The sequence below is a fragment of the Conger conger genome, chromosome 3, assembly GCF_963514075.1.
Source record: "Conger conger chromosome 3, fConCon1.1, whole genome shotgun sequence".
Classification (NCBI taxonomy): Eukaryota; Metazoa; Chordata; class Actinopteri; order Anguilliformes; family Congridae; genus Conger; species Conger conger.
The window spans coordinates 826295-846649 of record NC_083762.1 but is presented as its reverse complement, the minus strand read 5'-3'; the positions used below and the strand labels follow the sequence as shown (position 1 = coordinate 846649).

At 43.9% G+C, this 20355-nt stretch overlaps 1 protein-coding gene across 1 annotated transcript; it reads left to right on the top strand.

Annotated features, from left to right (window-relative positions):
• The first annotated feature begins 3612 nt into the window (after nt 1-3612).
• LOC133125200 (GTPase IMAP family member 9-like) lies at nt 3613-4865 on the top strand. Its single transcript, XM_061236958.1, has 2 exons — nt 3613-4305; nt 4821-4865. The coding sequence occupies exons 1-2, from the start codon at nt 3613-3615 to the stop codon at nt 4863-4865; spliced, it is 738 nt and encodes a 245-aa protein (XP_061092942.1).
• The last annotated feature ends 15490 nt before the right edge of the window (nt 4866-20355 follow it).

Sequence of the window (20355 nt, the reverse complement as noted above, 5' to 3'; positions counted from 1 at the left end):
CTACAGTCATGTACCTTAACCACTACACTACAGTCATGTACCTTAACCACAACGCTACAGGGTCATGTACCTTAACCACTACACTACAGGGTCATGTACCTTAACCACTACACTACAGGGTCATGTACCTTAACCACTACACTACAGTCATGTACCTTAACCACTACACTACAGGGTCATGTACCTTAACCACTACACTACAGTCATGTACCTTAACCACTACACTACAGGGTCATGTACCTTAACCACTACACTACAGGGTCATGTACCTTAAACACTACACTACAGTCATGTACCTTAAACACTACACTACAGGGTCATGTACCTTAACCACTACACTACAGTCATGTACCTTAACCACTACACTACAGTCATGTACCTTAACCACTACACTACAGTCATGTACCTTAAACACTACACTACAGTCATGTACCTTAACCACTACGCTACAGGGTTATGTACCTTAACCACTACACTACAGGGTCATGTACCTTAAACACTAAACTACAGGGTCATGTACCTTAAACACTACACTACAGGGTCATGTACCTTAACCACTACACTACAGTCATGTACCTTAACCACTACACTACAGTCATGTACCTTAAACACTACACTACAGTCATGTACCTTAACCACTACGCTACAGGGTTATGTACCTTAACCACTACACTACAGGGTCATGTACCTTAACCACTATACTACAGGGTCATGTACCTTAAACACTACACTACAGGGTCATGTACCTTAAACACTACACTACAGGGTCATGTACCTTAACCACTACACTACAGTCATGTACCTTAACCACTACACTACCGGGTCATGTACCTTAACCACTACACTACAGGGTCATGTACCTTAACCACTACGCTACAGGGTTATGTACCTTAACCACTACACTACAGTCATGTACCTTAAACACTACACTACAGTCATGTACCTTAAACACTACACTACAGTCATGTACCTTAACCACTACGCTACAGGGTCATGTACCTAAACACTACACTACAGGGTCATGTACCTTAAACACTACACTACAGTCATGTACCTTAACCACAACGCTACAGGGTCATGTACCTTAACCACTACACTACAGGGTCATGTACCTTAACCACTACACTACAGGGTCATGTACCTTAAACACTACACTACAGTCATGTACCTTAAACACTACACTACAGTCATGTACCTTAACCACTACGCTACAGGGTCATGTACCTAAACACTACACTACAGGGTCATGTACCTTAAACACTACACTACAGTCATGTACCTTAACCACAACGCTACAGGGTCATGTACCTTAACCACTACACTACAGGGTCATGTACCTTAACCACTACACTACAGGGTCATGTACCTTAACCACTACACTACAGGGTCATGTACCTTAAACACTACGCTACAGTCATGTACCTTAAACACAACGCTACAGGGTCATGTACCTTAACCACTACACTACAGGGTCATGTACCTTAACCACTACACTACAGGGTCATGTACCTTAACCACTACACTACAGGGTCATGTACCTTAAACACTACGCTACAGTCATGTACCTTAACCACTACACTACAGGGTCATGTACCTTAACCACTACACTACAGGGTCATGTACCTTAAACACTACACTACAGTCATGTACCTTAAACACTACGCTACAGGGTCATGTACCTTAACCACTACACTACAGTCATGTACCTTAACCACTACACTACAGTCATGTACCTTAACCACAACGCTACAGGGTCATGTACCTTAACCACTACACTACAGGGTCATGTACCTTAACCACTACACTACAGGGTCATGTACCTTAACCACTACACTACAGTCATGTACCTTAACCACTACACTACAGGGTCATGTAACTTAAACACTACACTACAGGGTCATGTACCTTAAACACTACACTACAGTCATGGACCTTAAACACTACACTACAGGGTCATGTACCTTAACCACTACACTACAGTCATGTACCTTAACCACTACACTACAGGGTCATGTACCTTAACCACTACGCTACAGGATTATGTACCTTAATCACAACACTACAGGGTCATGTACCTTAAACACTACACTACCGGCCGCCCCGGTTCACATTCCTCATTCTCAAGAGTCTCGGAATGTTCACAGAGTAAAATTAAAAAAAGGGGGACGGTTATTGTGTATAAAAGCAGATACTGCAGCTCTGAGACGCAGACACACAGCAACACTGCATCAGGTCAATCTACAGACAACTGTACTGATCAGTACACCACTACCGACAAACCAGCACGCAAACATGACCAGCAAGCAGGCAGCCAGTGGTAAGTTTATATATGTCATTATATATCTATATATAATTTTATCATTAAATCAGCTGTATATCAGAGCCATGTATGAGGTTGGAAAACGGGGAACCTCTCACCATCCAGGCTCAGTTTGGCACAGATGGTTTTTACTCAAGCTGTTACTCATCATCGTCTGGGATACTGGGCCAGTCCCAGTGTAACATTCTTTCATTCATAGATCTTGCCTGAGATTCACTTTAAATCGCCTTATTCAACAAATCAGAGATGGAAACATTAAAACCTGGCACAATGTACATGTTAATATGCAGGTCTGTTAATTAGCTTCTTTTTTTCCCCCAGTAGCACTGGTGCTAGTTAGGTCAAACTCTATGGTACACATTGTAAGCCCCATGCCAGCCCAACAATGGAATTTAGTGAGGGCGAAGGTATCTGCATGCTTTTCCTTCTGGTGTTGATAAAAGAAGTTAGTAAGGTTAGTAAGGTTCTCATAGGGACCAATGACATAGGTCAGGGCAGGGTTGAGGTTCTGCCAGACACATTTGTGGAATTAGCAGAAAAGAATAGGGGCAGAACCTCCACGGTAGTCTTCTCTGGAATTCTAGCAGAACTTTAACACATGGCTATGAAACGTTTGTAAGAGACAGAGGTACAGGTTTATAGGGCATTGGGTCTCCTTTTGGGACAGGGGTGAGCGGTGAGTTATGAAGACAGCAGTGACACTTTATTCTGGTATGTGCTGACCCAAATTTCCTAAACAGTGCCTGTATATTAAGCTTAGATTATCCCCTTAAGTATCGCTGCTTTTCAAGGCCCTAGTGTTGGCATTTCAGGCTGCTAAGGGGACTGCCCCACTTTACATCCAATCCTTAATCACTCCCTACTCCTCAGCTAGATCACTCCGGTCTGCCAGCTCTGGTGGCCTTATGGTTCCCTCAGTACGAGCACCTGGCGGTCGAGCTGCATGATCACGCCTGTTTTCTGTTCTGGTTCCTCAGTGGTGGAATGACTTGCCTACCACTGTCAGGACAGCAGAATCCCTCCCCATCTTTCAAACGCAGACTAAAAACACACCTTTTAAGACCTTAGTCCTCCCTCCTGATCCCCCCTGTATGATACCCCTCTTGTCTAACCCTAACCCTTAAAATTCGTTTTGCTTTTTATGGATTTGAGGTTTTTAACTTCTGCACTAGTAAATCGCTTTGGATTAAAATGACAAAAATGTTAATGTATGTTAAATCATGTTTTTAAACAATTACACAGCTAAATTATGTGTTTCTTACAGTAGCACTATGAAGAGATAACTGTAGTAAATGTATTCCACAGGACCGGAGAAGCTTAAAGAGCTGAGGATTGTGCTGCTGGGAAGGACTGGAGCAGAAACGAGTGCAGCAGGAAACACCATCCTGGGGAAGAAGGCGTTTAAATCAGAGCTCTCCTCTTGTGAGAGAGCCGGAGGGGAAGTGGATGGGAGAGAGGTGTCTGTGATTGACACTCCAGGCCTGATTCACGCAAAGCGCAGTATGGATGAGATCATAAAGGAGATTGCAAAGTGCATCGTTCAGTCCGCTCCGGGACCCCATGTGTTCCTGGTGGTGCTCCAGGTGAACAAATTTACAAATGAGGAGCAGGCAAGAGTGAAGATCATTCAGGAGACCTTCGGTCCTGGATCAGCTAAATACTTCATGGTGCTGTTCACTCATGGAGACGAGCTGAAGGGAAAATCTATTGAAGAACATGTGAGTGGCAGTAAAGAGCTCACAGAGTTCACAGCTCAGTGTGGGGGTGGATACTATGTCTTTAACAATAAGCACATGGAGAATCACTCACAGGTCTCAGAGCTGCTGCAGAAGATTGATGAGGAAGTAGCAACCAATGGAGGAGGCTACTTCACCAATGAGATGTACAAGAAGGCGGAAAAAGAAATTGAAAAAAAGAAGAAGGAGATAAAAAAAAAGATCCCAGAGAAGGAAGCGAGAGAAAAAGCAATAAATGAAGTAATAGAAGTAGGACTACACGTAATAACATCAGCAATAGTAGCACGATTTGTAGCAAAACGAGTAGCAGCAGCAGCAGCAGGAGAAGCAGCAGCAGCAGCAGCAGGAGAAGCAGCAGGAGAAGCAGCAGGAGAAGCAGCAGGAGAAGCAGCATTAGAAGCAGCATTAGAAGCAGCAGGAGAAGGAGCATTAGAAGCAGCACTGTGTACTATCCAGTAAAGAACATCACTTCTTGCAGGAAGTGCTAACAGAAATCATATCAAAGCTTCTTTAAACATGTATGTGCTGCCTGCCTTGTACCCTTAAGTGAGATGCTTAACCCAAATTGCTTCAGTAGATTTCCAGCTGTGTTAATGTATTGGATGTAAAGTAATCTGTGCATGTTGCTCTGGATAAAATAAATTCAAATGCAAGAAATATGGTCTGTTTGGTATAATGATTTTCAAGTCACCAATTTGGTACTTCAGTGTATCTTAGTGTTACACTACTATTATGTGAATTTGAGTAACTGGTTCTAACTGCAGTGGGAAGATGGGTGGTGGTGGTACTACTACTACTACAAGGGTTGAGGGGGCCAAGCAGTCCAGCAGGGCAGTCGCCATGGCAACTTGATCGATCACGTTAAAAGTGTGGCTGAAATCACTGATAGCAAGTTTCATATCAATTGACCAAAGATTGGGTCTAACTGAGATATGAGCTCACATCCTGTTTCAGTCATTTGCCTTTTATTTGGCTGTAATGGATGAATGCTTTTGATAATATTGATAACTATATAAATGATAACTTTTGTGAAGCTTGGTCATCTACGCCAAAACTCACCTTTGGGATTTCCTGAATTATCACCTGATTCAAGAATCACTTTCCTTAAGGGAAACATATCAACACTTATGAGGCAAACATGCAGGTTAGGCTAATTGGAGAGTCTAAAATGCCTGTGGGTAAGAGTGTGTGAGTGAATGGTGTGTGTGCCCTGCGATGGACTGGCGACCTGTCCAGGGTGTATTCCTGCCTTTTGCCCAATGTATGCTGGGATAGGCTCCAGCGACCCTGTTCAGGATAAGCAGGTTCAGATAATGGATGGGATCTCCCAAGGTACAACCACACACAAGAATTACTTTAAGCAAACACATCAACATTTATAATTTATTGTGGCGCCCCCCTAGTGGTCAAATTACTTTTCTGCACATCCTCGGGAAGAGTCTATGTACCAAGTTTGGTGTTGATACATCAAAGCCTTGGTGAAACATGAGCTCACTTCCTGTTTGGCAACTTCGCCGTCAATGTCGACTGGCTGTGACAGACGAAAACTTTCGAAAATCAAAAATTAATCAGATAACTTTTATGAGGCTTGGTTTGATCATTTTATTGACCAAATGGTGAAGATTGGACAAAATTTGTGGCATATGAAATAAAATTTAAAAAATCTGAAATCCAATATGGCGGTGCCATAGTCTGCCATAGTCACCCTAGCCAGAAGAACAAGATGGTGATGATGATGATGATGAATAATAACAATAATAAGAAGGAAGAGACACATCGAGCCATATTTACCAAAATTGACCGTAAATGCTTTGTAAATGCATTTACACCAATTTAACAAAAGTAAATTTAGAAGTTTTTTTCGTCGGACCCGAACAAACGTCACGAGGGGTGTCAGCTGTTCGTATTGTGCGCGGAAATTATAGCTTATGGTTGTAAAGCTTGTCTTCCTTTAATTAATATTTTATTTTGATTTAGTGTGGCAAAATTATTTTAATAAGACAATTGAATATTATAATTATTCATTTTGTTTATAGAAGCTACATAAACTGCACTGTACACTTTTGTTTTTATTCTAGTCCTATGCGGCACATACATAGTTTATGTAGCCTCTCTGTACAAAGGTTAGCAACAAACTACAGTCCCCTCCAAAAGTATTGGAACAGCAAAGCCAATTTCTTTGTTTTTGCAATACAGTGAATACATTTGGGGTTGTCATCGGGCTGCCGGGGGTTCAGCCCTGAATCTTTGAGTGTTTTCGCTGTGTAGAGTTGTTCGCTAACTTCCGACTGACTGATATAAATATAAGCACCGATTTTGTCCACACACCAGTGATTGACATTGCGGACAGCCAATGAGAGTGCAACCGTGGGCGGGCTGTCTGAGACTACTCCAGCCTTGCAACGTTTCGCCTGGTTTTCCCATTCAAGCAGAATCAATTCCGGAAGTTATGCCGCGTCCTATTTTCCATCGGACATCGCAATTTCCCAGTTTAAAATTCCAACTTCAAGCGTTCCAGGTGCACGACGCCAAACGTAAACAAAAAACACGTTTTTTCACCACCGTGAACTGGTGGTGTTTATGTGGCAAGTGTATAACACATGAACTCCACGCATTCTGCACTACACAGGCATACAGACACACACGCACGCACGCACGCACGCAAGCACACACACGAATCGCAGGTATCGATTACTTCACTGACACCTATAAAACCGCATTTTCAAACAGCGGTACTTGCGTCGCCTTAGATCAGTAGTTACTTCGTTGTCAAACTTTAAGTTAGGCCAAACGCTACCTTCCCCGGAGGGTGAACCACGGGCGCTGTCCGTCGTTTTGCTTAAATATCTTTCACTGCGTTCATAGTTTCAAAATAGAACTTCACATCACCTTAAATCAATATTCGAAAAAATAACAGGTATTTTCAAGTTATTGAACGGTACAAAGTAGCCTAAGGAGGAACGATAAAAGTTGACGGTGGGTTAAAAGAACATCCCTTCAGGCTATTGCTTGCAATATTATCTCACAATCAGCAGGTGTCGCTTTTCGTTCACTGACATTACTTATAAAAGCCCATTTTCATATCCCAGCCCTCGCGCCGGCTCAGCTCAGTGGTTACTTCGTTGTCAAACTGTGCCAGTTTCGCCAAACTCTACCTTCTGCGGAGGGTCGAACCACGGGCGCTGTCCGGCGTTTTGCTCTCCGTCTTTATAGGCCAAATGGAATAAAGCCTACTGTTGCTTACATCTATACTTTTTGCAACATTTACGAAGGTGGTGTCATACCTTTTACCTGAAAGATACGGATAATAATAGACTGCATTCTATTATGGTAGAAGGGTTTCAGTCATAGACACGGCAGCTACAACACGCTTATAATGGGAATATGGTGGTTCTCTGTCAGAAAACTGCTACTGCGAGCTATTATGCTAGAAATCAGAGAACTTGAGTTGTTGACAGAACGTCCATTCTTTAATATGTCAAGTACAAGGCAGTTGTCGCCGCGTTCACAGACATTCACCTTAACACCTGATTCAGAGCGGGGTCCAGGCGTCGGTACTATAGCTCAGTTCTCACTTCATCCGCTGCATCGTGGCGCCCGTCTGCTCCATCGGTCCGAGCCACAAGCGCTCTCCCTCGTTTTGCTTCACATCACCTTAAATCAGTATTTGAAAAATTAACGGGTATTTTCAGGTTATTGAACGGTACACAGTGGAGAGTTGAGGAACGATAAAAGTTGATTTGTGGATAAAAAGAACATCCCTTCCAGGGTATTGCTTGCAATGTTACTCACAATCAGCAGGTGTCGCTTTTGGGTCACTGACGTTCCCTATAAAACCGCATTTTCCTAGAGCAGTCTTCGCGTCGGCTTAGCTCAGTGGTTACTTCGTTGTCAAACTGTCGCAGTTTCGCCAAACTCCACCTTCTCCGGAGGGTCGAACCACGGGCGCTGTCCGACGTTTTTTTTATTATTATTTTTTATTATTTTTTTATTTTTAGTTTTATTACAATGAACCATTTCTCTCCATCTCTATTGCCGTGTCTCTCTCAAATGCACGCATTCAAACATGCACAAGCACGTACACACACACACACACACTCTCTCACACACAAGCACGTACACACACACACACACACACACACACACACACAGCAGAAATCACAGCCATTTTGACCTTGCGTGTTTTTCTTTTTTGACCACAAGAGGGCACTCGGGTTCCACTTTTTGTTGGCTTCAAGAGTCGCAACAACATTCCATTTCTTCAAACAAATCTAAATACCTTCATGCTGAATGAATTCCACAGGGTGAAATTCAAGAAACACAGAATAACATGACTACGGAGATTAGTTTAGAACAGTAATTGCGTGTGTGTGTGTGTGGGGGGTGTGTGAGTGTGAGTATGTGTGTGTGTGAGTGTGGGGTGTGTGAGTGTGTGTGTGTGTATGGGATAGAGTGTGTGAGTATGTGTGTGTGAGTATGCTCAGACTGTGTGTGTGAGTATGTGTGTGAGTACATGTTCACACTGTGTGTGTGTGTACATGCTCAGACTGTGTGTGTGTGTCTGTGTGTGTGTGAGTATGTGTGTATGTGATAGAGTGTGTGAGTGTTTGTGAGTGTGTGTGTGTGAGTATGCTCAGACTGTGTGTGTGAGTGAGTGTGTGAGTATGTGTGTGAGTGTGCGTACATGCTCAGACTGTGTGTGTCTGTGTGTGTGTGTGTGAGTATGTGTGTATGTGATAGAGTGTGTGAGTGTTTGTGAGTGTGTGTGTGTGTGTGTGAGTGTGTGTGTGTGAGTATGCTCAGACTGTGTGTGTGAGTGTGTGTGTGAGTATGTGTGTGAGTGTGTGTACATGCTCAGACTGTGTGTGTGTGTGTCTGTGTGTGTGTGTGTGAGTATGTGTGTATGTGATAGAGTGTGTGAGTGTGTGTGTGAGTGTGTGTGTGTGTGTGAGTGTGAGTGTGTGTGTGAGTGAGTGTGTGTACATGCACATATTTACCCCACCCCCCACACATCCCAAGGACACATACTGTACATCGCTAAGTAAGTGAAGGCAGCCATTCCAGGGAAAGTGATGTGTACCTTCAGCAATGTCCTGTGTAGGATGAGAGTTTGATTCTGACTGGATTGAGGTATCTGGTTTGTGTGCTTTGATTTGTTGGCCTTGTGTGTTTCTATCAGATGTGTAGTGGATGATTTTGCTGAATTAAAATAAAATAAAGTTTTGTGAAGCTCACCAGCTCTGCCCTCGGGCCAGACTGGCCCCTCCCCCCTCTGCTCAGGGCGGCCATCTTGTCTGGATGGGTGAAGCAGGCGGTCAGGTTACACTGGAGGAGCTGAGTCTCCACTGCCATCCAGAACCACAGGACGATAACATTAACACAACATAACCTAAACGCTATTAGTTGGATATTTACATGAGCGACATACAGTGCACCTGGAAAGTATTCACAGCGCTTCACTTTTCCCACATTTTGTTATGTTACAGCCTTATTCCAAAATGGAATAAATTCATTTTTTTTCCCTCAAAATTCTACACACAACACTCCATAATGACGACATGAAAGAAGTTTTTTTTTTTAATTTTAGCAAATTTATTTTTTAAAAAAAAACTAAGAAATCACATGTACATAAGTATTCACAGCCTTTGCTCAATACTTTGTTGATGCACCTTTGGCAGCAATTACAGCCTCAAGTCTTTTTGAATATGATGCCACAAGCTTGGCACACCTATCTTTGGGCAGTTTCGCCCATTCCTCTTTGCAGCACCTCTCAAGCTCCATCAGGTTGGATGGGGAGCGTCGGTGCACAGCCATTTTCAGATCTCTCCAGAGATGTTCAATTGGATTCAAGTCTGGGCTCTGGCTGGGCCACTCAAGGACATTCACAGAGTTGTCCTGAAGCCACTCCACGCAAATGTATGAACAACCCCCTTACCTAGCCAAACACTGCTTACCTAGCCAAACTAAACATCCTGATACACAAGTAAATCACAGAAAGATAACAATTAAGGTTCACAGGGAGGTAGGGAGGGACAGGGAGAGATGCTGCTTGAAGAGGTGCATCTTCAGTCTGCGCTTGAAGATGGAGAGAGATTTTGCTGTTCTGACCTCCACGGGGAGTTCGTTCCACCACCGTGGAGCCAGAACAGACAGTAGTTGTGAGCGTGAGGTGGAGGTTCGGAGAGGGGGAGGTGCCAAGCGGCCTGTGGAGGCTGAACGAAGAGGTCTGGCAGGGGTGTAGGGTCTGATAATTTTTGGAGGTAAGCTGGGGCAGACCCCTTAACTGTTTGGAAGGTTAGCACCAATGTTTCGAATTTGATGCGAGCCATGACAGGCACCCAGTGGAGGGAAGTAAGCAGGGGGGTGACATGTGAGTATTTGGGAAGGTTGAAGACCAGATGAGCTGCTGCATTCTGGATAAGTTGGAGGGGTCTGATGGTGGACGCTGGGAGGCTACTTCACCAATGAGATGTACAAGAAGGCTGAAGAAGAGATTTAAAAAAAGAAGATGGAGCTTAATAAAAAAAATAAGACCCTAGAGCAGAAAGCGGGGGTAAAAGCAGAGAGAGATGATTCTATAGTTCTTAGAGCAGCAGGTGGACCAGCAAGAGCAGCAGCAAGAGCAGCAGCACGAGCCGCGAGAGCCCCTTCCCAGCTCAGCCCCAAATGTATTCAAACCTTGGTGACGCCCCTGACACACAGGCACACACACACACGCACACACACACCCACACTCGCACACACACTGTATGCATGCAATGCTATCTGACAAACTGCAGGTGTCGATTCATTCACTGATATTCCCTCTAAAAAAGCATTTTCTCACGGCGGTACTTGCGTCGGCTTAGCTCAGTGGTTACTTTGTTGTTAATCTTTCACTTTCGCCAAACCCTGCCTTCTCCGGAAGGTCGAACCGCAGGCCCTGTCCGGTGTTTTGCTTCAACGTCTTTCAGCGTGTTCGTGGTTTCAAAACAGAACTTCACATCACCTTAAATCAATATTTGAAAAATTAACGGGTATTTTCAAGTTATTGAACGGTACAAAGTAAGTGAGGAACGATAAAAGTTGATTTGTGGACAAAAATAACATCCCTTCCAGGCTATTGCTTGCAATGTCATCTCACAATCAGCAGGTGTCGCTTTTCATTCACTGACATTACTTATGAAAGCCCATTTTCATACCCCGGCTCTCGCGTCGGCTTAGCTCAGTGGTTACTTCGTTCGTCAAACTCTCGCAGTTACGCCAAACTCTACCTTCTCCGGAGGGTCGAACCACGGGCGCTGTCCGGCGTTTTTTTTTTATATATAGAAATTAAATATTGTAGCGTTGCTTTGATTTATTGGTTATACACTATTTGCATAGACGGCGTTACACTTCTCATTACCTTAAATTAACGTCTGCCTATCAGTATTTGTAGACTTGCTGTGAACTGGGCTTTTTTAGTTAATGAATGACACTCATGACAGGATACACATTATGTTTTATTACAATGACAATTAACAATTTCTCTCCATCTCTCTTGCTGTCTCTGCGTGTGTGTGTGTGTGCATGTGTGTGTGGGTGTGTGTGTGGGTGTGTGAGTGTGTGTGAGTGTGTGTGTATGTGTGTGTGTGTGTGTGTGTGTGTGTGTGGGTGTGTGAGTGTGTGTGTGTGGGTGTGTGTGTGTGGGAGTCTCCTTGGCAGGACCAGGACCCTCGGTGGTACCTGGGTCAGGTGGAGTGGGAGCAGGTGGATGATTATCTCAGACAGGTGGGGCAGGTGAGGCTCCTCCAGGCCCAGCACACAGCATGGCATGTCTGTGCTCACACACAGCCTGTGTATCACACACACATACTGCACACACTCAATACACAGCACAGCTTTCACTATGAGTCCTAGTCATACTGCACACACTCAATACACAGAACAGCTTTCACTATGAATCCTAGTCATACTGCACACACTCAATACACAGCACAGCTTTCACTATGAGTCCTAGTCATACTGCACACACTCAATACACAGCACAGCTTTCACTATGAGTCCTAGTCAATGCTAGTGACATGTGTGTGTGTACATGCTCAAACTGTGTGTGTGTGTGAGTATGTGTGTATGTGTGTTTATGAGTGTGTACATGCTCAGACTGTGTGAGTGAGTATGTGTGTGTGTGTGTGTGTGTGAGTATGTGTGTGTGTATGTGTGTGTGAGTGTGTGTGTGTGTGTGTGAGTGTGTGTACATGCTCAGACTCATCACGTTTACTCCACGCATCCCAAGGACACACACTGTACATGGCTTAGTAAGTGAAGGCAGCCATTCCAGGGAAAGCGATGTGTACCTTCAGCAATGTCCTGTGTCGGATGAGTTTGATTCTGACTGGATTGAGGTATCTGGTTTGTGTGCTTTGATTTGTTGGACTTGTGTGTTTCTATCAGATGTGTAGTGGATGATTTTGCTGAATTAAAATAAAAGAAAGTTTTGTGAAGCTCACCAGCTCCGCCCTCGGGCCAGACTGGCCCCTCCCCCCTCTGCTCAGGGCGGCCATCTTGTCTGGATGGGTGAAGCAGGTGGTCAGGTTACACTGGAGGAGCTGAGTCTCCACTGCCATCCAGAACCACAGGACGATAACATTAACACAACATAACCTAAACGCTATTAGTTGGATATTTACATGAGCGACATACAGTGCATCTGGAAAGTATTCACAGCGCTTCACTTTTCCCACATTTTGTTATGTTACAGCCTTATTCCAAAATGGAATAAATTCATTTTTTTTCCCTCAAAATTCTACACACAACACTCCATAATGACGACATGAAAGAAGTTTTTTTTTTAATTTTAGCAAATTTATTAAAAATAAAAAAACTAAGAAATCACATGTACATAAGTGTTCACAGCCTTTGCTCAATACTTTGTTGATCCACCTTTGGCAGCAATTACAGCCTCAAGTCTTTTTGAATATGATGCCACAAGCTTGGCACACCTATCTTTGGGCAGTTTCGCCCATTCCTCTTTGCAGCACCTCTCAAGCTCCATCAGGTTGGATGGGGAGTGTCGGTGCACAGCCATTTTCAGATCCCTCCAGAGATGTTCAATCGGATTCAAGTCTGGGCTCTGGCTGGGCCACTGAAGGACATTCACAGAGTTGTCCTGAAGCCACTCCTTTGATATCTTGGCTGTGTGCTTAGGGTCGTTGTCCTGCTGAAAGATGAACCGTCGCCCCAGTCTGAGGTCAAGAACGCTCTCTTTTTAAACCATTATACCGCAACACGCAAATGTATGAACAACCCCCTTACCTAGCCACACACTGCTTACCTAGCCAAACTAAACATCCTGATACACAAGTAAATCACAGAAAGATAACAATTAAGGTTCACAGGGAGGTAGGGAGGGACAGGGAGAGGTGCTGCTTGAAGAGGTGCATCTTCAGTCTGCGCTTGAAGATGGCAAGAGATTTTGCTGTTCTGACCTCCACGGGGAGTTCGTTCCACCACCGTGGAGCCAGAACAGACAGTAGTCGTGAGCGTGAGGTGGAGCTTCGGAGAGGGGGAGGTGCCAAGCGGCCTGTGGAGGCTGAACGAAGAGGTCTGGCAGGGGTGTAGGGTCTGATGATTTTTGGAGGTAAGCTGGGGCAGACCCCTTAACTGCTTGGAAGGTTAGCACCAATGTTTCGAATTTGATGCGAGCCATGACAGGCACCCAGTGGAGGGAAGTAAGCAGGGGGGTGACATGTGAGTATTTGGGAAGGTTGAAGACCAGATGAGCTGCTGCATTCTGGATAAGTTGGAGGGGTCTGATGGTGGACGCTGGGAGGCTACTTCACCAATGAGATGTACAAGAAGGCTGAAGAAGAGATTGGAAAAAAGAAGATGGAGCTTAATAAAAAAAATAAGACCCTAGAGCAGAAAGCGGGGGTAAAAGCAGAGAGAGATGATTCTATAGTTCTTAGAGCAGCAGGTGGACCAGCAAGAGCAGCAGCAAGAGCAGCAGCACGAGCCGCGAGAGCCCCTTCCCAGCTCAGCCCCAAATGTATTCAAACCTTGGTGACGCCCCTGACACACAGGCACACAGGCACACACACACTCGCACACACACTGTATGCATGCAATGCTATCTGACAAACTGCAGGTGTCGATTCATTCACTGATATTCCCTCTAAAAAAGCATTTTCTCACGGCGGTACTTGCGTCGGCTTAGCTCAGTGGTTACTTTGTTGTTAATCTTTCACTTTCGCCAAACCCTGCCTTCTCCGGAAGGTCGAACCGCAGGCCCTGTCTGGTGTTTTGCTTCAACGTCTTTCAGCGTGTTCGTGGTTTCAAAACAGAACTTCACAACACCTTAAATCAATATTTGAAAAATTAACGGGTATTTTCAAGTTATTGAACGGTACAAAGTAAGTGAGGAACGATAAAAGTTGATTTGTGGATAAAAAGAACATCGCTTCCAGGCTATTGCTTGCAATGTTATCTCACAATCAGCAGGTGTCGCTTTTCATTCACTGACATTACTTATGAAAGCCCATTTTCATACCCTGGCTCCCGCGTCGGCTTAGCTCAGTGGTTACTTCGTTGTCAAACTCTTGCAGTTTCGCCAAACTCTACCTTCTCCGGACGGTCGAACCACGGGCGCTGTCCGGCGTTTTTTTTTTTTTATATAGAAATTTAATATTGTAGCGTTGCTTTGATTTATTGGTTATACACTATTTGCATAGACGGCGTTACACTTCTCATTACCTTAAATTAACGTCTGCCTATCAGTATTTGTAGACTTGCTGTGAACTGGGCTTTTTTAGTTAATGAATGACACTCATGACAGGATACACATTATGTTTTATTACAATGACAATGAACTATTTCTCTCCATCTCTCTTGCTGTCTCTGCGTGTGTGTGTGTGTGCGTGTGTGTGTGGGTGTGTGAGTGTGTGTGTGTGAGTGTGTGTGTGTGCGTGTGTGTGTGTGTGTGTGTGAGTGTGTGTGTGTGTGTGTGTGTGAGTGTGTGTGTGTGGGAGTCTCCTTGGCAGGACCAGGACCCTCGGTGGTATCTGGGTCAGGTGGAGTGGGAGCAGGTGGATGATTATCTCAGACAGGTGGGGCAGGTGAGGCTCCTCCAGGCCCAGCACACAGCATGGCATGTCTGTCCTCACACACAGCCTGTGTATCACACACACATACTGCACACACTCAATACACAGCACAGCTTTCACTATGAGTCCTAGTCATACTGCACACACTCAATACACAGAACAGCTTTCACTATGAGTCCTAGTCATACTGCACACACTCAATACACAGCACAGCTTTCACTATGAGTCCTAGTCATACTGCACACACTCAATACACAGCACAGCTTTCACTATGAGTCCTAGTCATACTGCACACACTCAATACACAGCACAGCTTTCACTATGAGTCCTAGTCATACTGCACACACTCAATACACAGCACAGCTTTCACTATGAGTCCTAGTCAATGCTAGTGACCTGTGTGTGTGTGTGTGTGTGTGAGAGTGAGTGTGTGTGTGTGTGTACATGCCCACACTGTGTGTGTGTGTGTATGTGTGTGTACATGCCCACACTGTGTGTGTGAGTGTGTGTGTGTGTGTGAATGTGTGTTTATGAGTGTGTACATGCTCAGACTGTGTGAGTGAGTATTTGTGTGTGTGTGTGAGTATGTGTGTGTGTGTGTGTGTGTGTGAGTGTGTGTGTGTGTGTGTGTGTGAGTGTGAGTGTGTGTGTGTGTACATATGCATCCCAAGGACACAGACTGTACATCGCTAAGTAAGTGAAGGCAGCCATTCCAGGGAAAGCCATGTGTACCTTTAGCAATGTCCTGTGTAGGATGAGAGTTTGATTCTGACTGGATTGAGGTATCTGGTTTGTGTGCTTTGATTTGTTGGACTTGTGTGTTTCTATCAGATGTGTAGTGAATGATTTTGCTGAATTAAAATAAAATAAAGTTTTGTGAAGCTCACCAGCTCCGCCCTCGGGCCAGACTGGCCCCTCCCCCCTCTGCTCAGGGCGGCCATCTTGTCTGGATGGGTGAAGCAGGTGGTCAGGTTACACTGGAGGAGCTGAGTCTCCACTGCCATCCAGAACCACAGGAAGATAACATTAACACAACATAACCTAAACGCTATTAGTTGGATATTTCCATGGTTTGACAGCACCTGCCCCACCTAACAATCAAGCCAACAACCTCTGGGATATGAACCCAGTTCCAGAACCAATACTCACAGAGTAGATCTGTCCCAGTGTTCATAACCAATAGCCACACTGTGGATCTGTCCCAGTTTGCCTAACCAATAGCCACACAGTGGATCTGATCTGCCCCAGTGATCCACTCGCCAATACTCACACAGCCGATCTGTTTAACCTGCTCTTGATTTGACCTTGGGCTTGCTCATTAGAGACAGTGTGTGTTCAGTGCAGTACATGGGTCACATTGGCTCACACTGTCTCTGGATCAGTACATGGGTCATATTGGCTCACACTGTCTCTGGATCAGTACATGGGTCATATTGGCTCACACTGCCTCTGGATCAGTACATGGGTCATATTGGCTCACACTGCCCCTGGATCAGTACATGGGTCACATTGGCTCACACTGCCTCTGGATCAGTACATGGGTCACATTGGCTCACACTGCCTCTGGATCAGTACATGGGTCACATTGGCTCACACTGTCTCTGGATGAGTACATGGGTCACATTGGCTCACACTGCCCCTGGATCAGTACATGGGTCACATTGGCTCACACTGCCTCTGGATCAGTACATGGGTCACATTGGCTCACACTGTCTCTGGATCAGTACATGGGTCACATTGGCTCACACTGTCTCTGGATCAGTACATGGGTCACATTGGCTCACACTGCCTCTGGATGAGCAGGAGTTTCCAGTCATGATCAGAGCACCAAGCAACTGAGGTGTACACACTGTAAACATCACATTCATAATCTTTCATAATTCATCTCTCATTCATCTTTGTCCTCAACAGGACAAATTGTCACACTATATAAAAAGAATACATAAGCATCATTATCTTGGCACTTTTCCTAGGAAGTACGCATTTGCCTTACACATACTTACAAAGCCAAGAGCTAATCCAGTAAACATTAAAGGATGTGGACACACGTGTCCGTGTGTTTTTAAATTACAGTACGGTGAGATTAGCAATGACCACAATTTATTCCCAAACACCGCAAAAACATTACAGTTGGAAGACAACAACCTTTCAGTCGGATGAACATTAGCAGAATAGCACCATACACATTCTTTTTTAAGTCCTGAAAAAGAGTGACTGAACCTTCAAGGTTCCTCATGTGCTCCAGCATGGAATCGAGGCTTTTGAGAACGCGGTCGAGATCGACGGAGTCTGCGGTCCCTTCGCCGACCACAGCGACTTTCTCCATCCTCCGTATCTGAAACACACCAGCCACACTAATATTCACTAACGAACCGTGCACTTTGTGGGTTAATTACTCTGAATTCAGACAGTAGCCTTCGTGAAATACACTGAAATTCAGTTCAGGGTTTTGAATTTCAACAGTCTGCAATGTTTTCCGGCTGAGATCAGAAAATATCCCATTGTATTTTTAGAGGGGTTATGTAGAGACCAAAACCGTTTTAAACAGTTCAACAAGGTCAACGGTAATCATACATCAAACTCCCCAAATCAAACTCAATAAATCAGAGAAATTGGACTGTGGATTGTACGGAGCGCAATGCAAATGACTAGGTGAACAGGTCACCACACCTGTGCGGGACATTCCATCCTTGGGCAGGTGAGCAACACCTTGCCGGAGGCATTAGCTGTTAGCGCTGACACTTCTGCGCCTCGTTCGCGCCGATGCATGAGCACAGTGCAGAAATAAAGGTAGTCCGCCCAAAAATAAATAAAAATGTAAACGTAGGCGTCGATACGCCGATCCAACCAAGGGTCACAGCTGAATAATTAACTTACCATAAAACGCTGTACAAGGCCTCGTAGCTGGCTACTTTTGTGTTCAAAGTACACCGTGGCCCCGGCCGGGTAAAATTGGGTTAATCTGACGTGTAAATTAAAACAAAGGGGTTAACGTTAGATTGTGTATTCATTCAGCGGACAGAAATTGCACACCCCTAAAAACGAAAAATGACCAACAAATTAATCGGTAAAAAAAACCGTTTAAATTTAAATCTCAATCTGAATATAAGTATGATAAATCGTGGTCTATAGATAATCAGTAGCTAGCGAGCCAACGAATCAATTCACTGATACTGCCAACTTAAGACACTGTCAACAATACCTAGCTAGGTTTATGTGAATACAGATATATGATTACCTACGTAGCTAGCTAGCTAGCAACGTTATAACGTTTTTCCTCGTCAAAACAACTTGTCTTTGGCTGCATTGGCCAATTTTTCGCGTATCTGGCGTTACAAGCGGCTAATTTATCTTGCTAACGACAAAAATGTGAATGATAAAATATTAAATTAACGTCAGCTAACGAGTCGTATAGGCCTTAAACTTGTAACCAACACATTTAGGAAGATCATGATGAGTTAGTTTGTATATTTAGTTGGTAGATAATGAAAGTTATTTTATGTTTTTAAATGTCACACACACTTCACCTGCTCTTATCCACTTGCGAGAGTAGCGGCTTGGCGCGAGTATTAGCCGAGCTTATTTTTGTAAATAACACTTTGAAGAACGATATCGAAGTTGATATTTTTTGTACAACCAAACATACACTGGATGTGAGAAGCACATATATGTCCACAAAGAGGCGCCATAACACCCGAGGGGATAATTATCATTGTAATTATTTGTAATGTTTTTTTTTTTTCAAAACAGAAGTGCAGTCTGTGATAAACTATTGCATATAAAAAAACAGATAGTGCTTCTGGTAGTAACTTTCCCGGTTTGTGTTAGCTGATATCAGCGAAACCAGCAGATAACACTCTAAGAAATTACATGTCAGCCCAAATGACGCGTCAGCTATGATTTAGGCTACTGATGTTCTCATCAGATAAAAGTCTGTTGTATGTTTTAGAAGTTCATGACAGGGGTATTTATATTCTATTTTAGCTTCTGGGCATTGAATATATGCGCGCGCGCGTATGAGTGTGTGTGTGTGAGAGAGAGAGAGAGAGAGAGAGAGAGAGAGAGGGGGGGGTATTATCTGATTAGATAATGCAGCGCATTGGCAACTATAAGGAAAGCATAAGGCAAGAATAAAAAATAAAATTCGAATGAATTTGATTTTATTTAAACTGAAAATGAAATGGACAGTAATCTAGTAATCTTGTTGAAGAACAAATTTAGTCAGATCGTAGGCCAATCTAGTAGCCCAGGTACTGTGAAGGAGATAAAAAATAAAAAACATGGTTGCTGCAGCCCTGTAGTAGCCTAAGGCAAACCTGTGCCTTGCGTGTGTTTACGGGCGCATCGGCACGTGGCCAACGGGGCCCAAGACTGGCTGTTGTGTAAATTTCGGGGAAAGAAACCCCCAACAGATCGAACAGGAATTACAGTCTTAAATGGGTGTCTAATACGGAGCTCGTGTTAATGGGCAGTTATTCTAATGAGCTCCGGCAGTCTCATTCAATGACACTGCATAATCTATACGTATAATCAGATTTAAATGTCAATAGTCACAAATATACTGTATAGCCTACAATAAGTAATTTGTGATGAGGAGTTAAATTGTAAAACGGACTGTGGAGACTCTTGTAACACCTGCAAAGAATTTTTTTCATTTTTTGCCCATTTTGAAACCTTTTGAAATCCGGCACTGATTACTAATTTAATACAAACCATACATTTTAGGGATTACAGTTTAAATCAACTCTCCAACTAAAATGTGATTAAACTTTCTTCAGGCAGGAGTGTCATTTTTACTGAAAGGTTTGTAGAGAAATCACATTAAATTTAGGCTACAAATGAGTAGGCCTATTAAAAATATTCTAAGACATATTTCAGTCCCTCCCATAATATTCATCCAAGTTGCAGTAGTTGCCGACTGAAAACTAAACATTTTCGTCCTTATCCCAAAACAGGGTGGACATGACCAATGGCCACCTGTTTTCATCAGAATTTAAATTCACATTTTATTTATGAGTTCCTGAAATTGAAATATTGAACAGGATGAGATGATCAATCACGTGTCCATGGCGTCATTGTGGACGCTCCCAAATGAGAGGACATCAGCAGGGTTGCGTTTCACGCGTCCGGGAAGCCTGTATTCCAGACGGTTTTGGATCTCCGGTGTCCGGAGGAACGTCCTTTGATCTTCAGCAGCAAGACGATACACAGCAAAGCACCAGCAATCAGGACAGACAGG